This window comes from Pteropus vampyrus, unplaced genomic scaffold, assembly GCF_000151845.1.
Source record: "Pteropus vampyrus isolate Shadow unplaced genomic scaffold, Pvam_2.0 Scaffold341, whole genome shotgun sequence".
Classification (NCBI taxonomy): domain Eukaryota; kingdom Metazoa; phylum Chordata; class Mammalia; order Chiroptera; family Pteropodidae; genus Pteropus; species Pteropus vampyrus.
Window position 1 is genome coordinate 248,238 of NW_011889122.1, and position 6,621 is coordinate 254,858.

Consider the following 6,621-nt stretch of genomic DNA (forward strand, 5'->3'; position numbering starts at 1 on the left):
CCCAGGAGCTTCTCAAAGGGACAGCACTGGCTTCCGAAAGAAAGTCTCAGCCCCCGGGGAAGGACCCCAAGGGACATGTGGGGTGCTGGCCCCAATGGCCACTGGGGTTTACGCTTCTGCAGCTGCCCTTGCCATGCCAGCATAGGCAATGGGGACCCCAAGTCGGCCTCTGATGCAGGCCCTGACAGGGGTCCAGACTTCTCCTGCTGCCCTTCACAAATCCAGTGGTTTTCTAGAACATTCCCCCTGCTTTGGCTTTGGAGTGGTGCTGGGTCAGGGCGAGAGGAGGGGGCGGGAAGTGCCCAGGTCCCCGAGGATGGCGTCAGTGGGAACCACCGTGGGAAGAATGATGGGAGGGACAAAGGCAGGGCAGCTCGGCACGGCAGCTGGGCACGGCTGACAGTGGGCTGTGGACCCCGCCACCCCGGAGGGCAGGGCTGGCACGCGGCAGGCCCGGGGTACTGACCAGCACCGGCCGGCCAGACAGCACAGGCAGAGCAGGAGCGGCGGTGGGGACTGCAGGCTGAGCCGGGCCCCGCAGCACCGACGGGCCTCGTGGCCTCAGGAAGGTCTGACCCACGGGCCTTGGCCCGGACAGCCTGGGACGTCACCTGGGAGCCGGTGAGGATGACGGTTTTCTGCAGGTTCTCCAGCACAAAGGCGAGCGCGGAGGCCGCGAAAGCCATGGTGTCAGTGCCGTGGAGGATGACGAAGCCGTGATACTGCTCGTAGTGTGTCTGCGGGGTGGGAGGCCAGCCTCAGGCAGGCCGGCCCCTCGCCATTGCCAGCCTTCCAGGGCCCAGTGCCCAGTGGCCTCCGCCCAGGAAACAGAGAGGGCCCCGTGGCAGGAGGGGCAGGGGCCAGGGCGCTGTGGAACCCCAGCAACGGAAGCCCCCCCCGGAAAACAACCGCCGCCCCGGGCCCCAACCCCCCAAACCCCCCCTGTCCCAGGGCGGTCTCCTCCCGACCCTTCCCCACGACGCCCCTTAGCGTGTGAGACCACGGGGTCTGAGGCTCTCCGGACATTCCCCAAGAGCAGGCAGGTCCCCCCTCTAGACTTCCGGGTTGCGCCTCTCCCCAGCGATGCCCAATCAGGCGCCCAAGAACACTGGGGACCAGCCAGAGCTCAGCTCAGCGCTCCAAAGAGCCCCTTGTTGAGTGACCCCTGCCTCCAGGGCAGCAGGAGCCATGAGGATGAGCAGGTCACGAGCCTCGATGTCCAATGGGAGGGCCAGGTGCGGACACAGCAATGTGCAGGAGGCATGGGCCGTGCTGGGAGCTGACAAGTGACCTGGGAAGCTGCCTGGAACTGGACCTGGGCGAGCGGGCAGGATGCTGACGGGCAAACTGGGGAAGGGCCCTTCCGGCTACAGCCCTCCCAGGCGAGTGGGCCAGCTCTGCAGGAGAACAGGTGGCTAGACAGGGATGTTCTCCGGCCACCACCTCCTAGAGGACAGCCAGGACTGGGCGTCGGTGTGATTGCAAAGGGCACAGCCGTGGAAGCCCAGAGGCCTAGCCTGTCTTGAGGGGCCCCCCCCTCATGGCTCATGGAAAGACGGAACCAAGCTAGCCTGGGAATTACAGAGCTGAGCCATGGGGCGGGCTGGGGTGCCCTCTGCTGGCCTCACGGGGCCCAGTCGCAGGCAGGGCCACCTGGCTCTGAAGGCCCTCTGTGAGTCTATGGTAGCTGGACCCTGCAGCCAGGACCACAGTCAGTGACACTCAGAAGAAAGCTCAGGCACTGCACGGAGGGGCCTGCTGGCCACAAACCAGAGAGACTGCCCAGACCATGGCTGCATACATGCCCACTGCAGCTGGTGACCCCATTCAGGGACATAAGGGCCAGGCCCAGGGCCACACACTGTCCCAGTCACTCACGGTGAGGGAGATAAAGCCAAGGAAGCTGTCCTCCTTCGAGCAGAAGGAGACAGGTGTGTGACCGGGGCCCACTCCCTGGCTGCCAGGGAAGGGGAGCCTCTGTGATGAGCCTCTGGCGAGCAGGTGAGAACCAGGCCTGGAGGCTTGCTGACCTGCGGGGAAATATCACACATCCCCGCCCAGGATACTGACTGGGACAAACCAACTGTACACACGAGCCAGGACGCTGTTGCGGCAATGTCTTCCAGGGAAAGGAGGTGGCAGTCACTGTCCACACTTCACTTACACGGGGGCAAGAAGCCCTGCTGCTGAGGTATGACCCCCGCGAGGGCCGGGTACTTTCCCGAAGCTGCTGCTCCCTGGCGCTCCCAGAGCTCAGCAGGCAGACTCCACCACGGACCCCCAGAGGGCTTCTGCAGTGTTGGCCCCGCCCCGCCCACGCCCGCAGCCCGGCCCAGTACACGCAGCCCCGTCCACACCTCAGCCCCCCCAGTACACGCAGCCCTGCCCACACCCTCAACCCCACCCAGTAATGAAGCCCCGCCCCCCACAAGTCCTGCCCACATCCACAGCCCACCCAGCAATGCAGCTCTGCCCAGTACACGCAGGCCCCGCCCACACCCTCAGCCCCACCCAGTAATGCAGCCCCGCCCCCAAGCCCCGCCCATACTCCAGCCCCGCCCACACCCCCAATTCCGCCCAGTACATTCCTCAGCTACCTCGATGGTCTGGGCAATCTGAACCCACTCGGTGATGGTCATGTCACTGGAGTCGAAGAGGGGCTGGCACTCCAGCACGGTGTAGATGACCCTCTGATTAGCATGGGTGGGCCTGCAGGAGGCAGAAGGGCGGCTCCCACTCAGCGCTCCCATTGGCCAGCCCTGTTCCCCTCTGCCCCGAGTGGCCCCAGCACCCGGGGGCCCAGTGTCCCTGGGCCCTACACACCCACAAACTCTCCTCATCCTGCGTACGGAGCCCGGCATCCCTTCCACCTGGCGGCCCCAGGAACAGAGGCGGGCGCCGGAAGGACGGCCAACAGAGCTGCTCCCGCCCGAGGGCATGGTGTCACCTTCCCACAGCCAGCTCTGAGAGAGAGGCTGGGCTCTGCCCTGAGCCAGCCAGGAGACGCCCCTGGGAGGAATGGGGCAGGCAGGAGGGCGAGCCCTCACTCAGCCCACCAGCTGGGAAGGGCACCAGGCAGCCCCCGCTGAGGGCCGAGAAACAGAGGGACCTTAAGGTTGTGGAGAGAAGGAGCCACTTGGGGCCAGCCACGCCCAAGCTGGTGGGAGTCTGAAAGGGGGCTGTGGGTCAGCTCCAGAGAGTACCAGAGGATATTCATGACAGCCTCTTGCAAGTGGCTCCCCCAGGAACCCCTGAGGAAGCACAGCATGCCCCAGGGAGCCGGCAGGCACCGCCCAGCCCCGGAATGGCCCTCCCACAACAGCTGGCTGTGTCCCTGTGGGGACCCCACACTCACGGCAGAACCAGGGTGTCCTCGGGGAGGCCGCAGGCCTGGGCGTACGCCTCGTCGTGGAACATGGGCAGAGTCCTCAGGACGTTGGCCAGGCCCCTCCCGGGCAGGAGCACTGCAGGCAGAGGCCCGGGCATGGGGGTCAGGGGCTGGCAGCTGCGGGCCCCTCCCTCCCCACAGGTCTGTGCTAGGGCCAGGGTCTGGACTGGGTGGGGGCGGGACCAGGGCTGACCCTGGTGTGCGCTGGCCCTCAGGGAATTTAGAGGCTGGGCGGACGGGCCTGCAGCCACCGCGGGTCCCGGCAAGGATGGGCAGCCGTCCGTGTCTGCATGTGATGGCTTCTTCCCTGGAGCCAGTACTGCCTGCTGCTGTCCCCCAGGCAGCCCCAGGGCCTGCCTCCACCAACACCCCACCTCCAGGTAAGCCACACCCCCACCGGGGCTCAGGGCCTCCTGGCCCCCTCTGGCCTTTTACTCACAACTCAGCCTTATGTGCCCACTCTGCTTCCGAGAAGGCCACACTCGCTCCTGCCCACGGACACACTGTTGGCTCTGCCAGGAAGTCCTCTGCCCCCTCCCCTCTTCTCACCTGGCAGGTGCTTTGCTCCAGCTCAGGTCACCACCTCCAGGAAACCCTCCTGGATGTCGAGGCCCTGGGGCCCTTCCCACAGGCTTCTATGCCCTTGTTCCGTCGATGGACCATGTGTAACCCCCCCAGGGCCTAGCCCGGGCCTCCTGCCTACAGCCTCCATGCCTCAGAAACGTGCATCTTAGGAGGCACTGGGCAGGAATGGCCCTGTGTTCTAAGAAAACCCTAAAAGGTCACAGGTTATGTCTCCTGGAAACAAATGACCCCTCGGTACGGGCTCCCAGAAGGATCGCTGCCTGGGGGTCCTGGCCTTCTGTCCTACACTGCTCCCCACAAGCACCATGACCTTGGGCAACTCGGCTGACTTCACGTTTACCCTTCGCCGAGGTGACTGCCACCTGCCTGGCTGTGTCAGGGACCCAGACATGGCAGCAAGGACAACGGGCTCCCCCTCCTCTAAAAGCTCCCTTGGCTGAAACACGTTAGACCCTCAGACCCCGCGCGGCGGGCACTCCTGAGCCTCAGTCTTGTCCCCAGCCTGCAAGTCCGCTGGGCTCATCAGCGTCCTGCTGCTGTACACAAACCACCCCACGCCCCGCTGCTGCCTCACAGCTCTGGGGGGCTCTGCAGGGCTGTGGCCTCACTGGAGGCACTGGGGTGGGGGGAATGTCCAGGCTCGCTCGGCCGTTGGCAGATTTCGGCTCCACGCGAACGGCTGTCCACTGCTGCCCTGCACCACGACCATCCTCGGCTTCCCGAGCTCCCACCTCCCCAACCTCGGGAACCCCTGCTCCAGCTTCAAAGCCAGCACTGGCGGATCGCATCCTCACCCCTCGACTCTGCGAGCTCGCTCACGCCTCCCCTCCAAGGAGCCCGAGAGCCCGCCTGCCTCGCCCCAAGGAACTCACGCTCAGTCCTTCCTTCAGCCACCGTGAGGGTCCGCGTCCTCCAGGCCAGGACAATTCTCTCCCCCACACTCCTTTCCTCGGGGCCAGGGGCTCCGTTCAGCCCCAGCCCCCCAGCCCACTGCCCCAGGCCCTCCGCAGCCGGCCCCGCGTGTTCCTGCTGCCCCCCGCTGCCCGCCTCCTGGCCTGCAGCTCCCACCCGGCCCACCACAGGGCGCATCCATTTCCTGCGGCTGCATAACCGCAGCTTAGCGAACTGAAGACCCCTGCATTGTCGCGATGTCTGAGAGTCAGACGCCCGACAGACACCCTGAGTCCACCGCTGAACCCCAAGCCCCCGCCGGCCCCGCCACCCCCACCAGCACAGCCCTCCTGGCCCCCTGGATGTTTGCGGATGTGGCGCCAGCTCCCCAGCCAGAGAGGGCGACCCAACGGGGAGCACACTGGGCAGCAACTGCCCCCCGACCCCCGCTCATGTGAGCCACGGCTGCTTGTGGCTGTAAGGAAACCACGCCCAGGGGACACTGGGGCACCTCTGCCAGCCCGGCCACCTCCCCGCGACGCCTGCAGTGTGACCGGGATGCACTCCTGCCTCCACGAGGGTTGGACTCGCCAACCCTGCCAGCGGCGAGGACCGGACGTGGAGGAAGCCTGAGCTCCACAGCTGGCCCGCTTGGCGGCCCGGTTTCTGCACCCCGTCTGCAGAGGGATGAAAAACAGTTCCCAAAACTGTGCACGCCCTGATCCCCGGGACCTGTGAGCGTGACCGGAAACGCAAAGGCAAATCAAGGGTCTTGAGATGAGGAGGTGACCTGGGCCGTGCGGGCAGGCCCTGCGCCCATCACCGGTTTCCTTGCGGGAGGAAGGCAGGGGGACATTTGCCGCGTGGAGGACGGAGCAGAGAGCCGCGAAGACTCTGGCCTCGAAGGCTGCAAGACGCGGCCACCGCCAAGGGAGAGGCAGCGTCGGACTCCGAGAGGACACATCTCGGTTCCCGTAGACCACCCAGTGTGTGGCCACTTGTCCTGGCAGCCCCAGGACCCTCACGAGGCCGCTTTCCACTCCAACTCCCCGCCCGGTGGGTGGCGCTGGGGCCTCTGTGGAAATCTGGGGTTTGGGTTCATAGGACAAGCTCATGTCATGCATGGTCACCTCCACCTGTAGCTAGGCTATTGCTGGCCGATGGTGGGACAACGGCTTACGACATGGTGGGAAATGGCAGGGCCTGAGTCCCAAAGGACCCGGACGCTGGTGTCCCCACCCAGGGCCTGGGTGGGCTCAATTCCCTTTCTGTTCTATTCTCTCCGTGCAAAACCCTGGTGACACACTGTCAGTCAAGGTCAGGAAAGCTTGCGGCCAGGGACAGTGGTGACAGCCACGCAGAGTGGCAAGAACCTCGTATGGGGTCTCTGTCCACGTGTGCGTATTGAGTTAGGTGACTTTCTCTTGCTGACCTGTCTCCTGTGTCTTTGATTATCAGACCAGCCAGGAGAACCCTGACGAGAAAGGGGACTTTGTTCCTTCCCACAGCTGCCCCTGTGCGCGGGGTAAACGCGCCGGCCGGGACCCCGCGTCCCCACGAGGCTGCTGCCCGTGGAGATGCCGGGCGCCTGACACAGGCGGGCAGAGGGCGAGGGGTCTCACCGTGTGGACACACCCCCAGATCTGTCTGCAGGAGCCAGTGGGGAAGAACGTGGTGAGAATATTCTCCCATTCTCTAAATGTACATGGCAGGCGAAAGCCCTTACGAAGGTGGTTTCCCAGGCGAGAGACGTGGGT

The 6,621-nt window shown here is 65.3% G+C and overlaps 1 protein-coding gene across 1 annotated transcript in view; it reads right to left on the bottom strand.

Moving 5' to 3' along the window:
* Positions 1–6,621, bottom strand: part of ASPG (asparaginase) — a 28,693-nt gene that overhangs the window by 14,160 nt on the left and 7,912 nt on the right. Inside the window, exons 2-4 of the mRNA XM_011378504.1 lie at positions 3,356–3,464; positions 2,598–2,709; positions 612–737 (exon numbers count right to left, since the gene is read on the bottom strand). Of these exons, the coding sequence (XP_011376806.1) occupies positions 612–737; positions 2,598–2,709; positions 3,356–3,464 (347 nt within the window). The remainder of the gene's footprint in view (positions 1–611; positions 738–2,597; positions 2,710–3,355; positions 3,465–6,621) is intronic.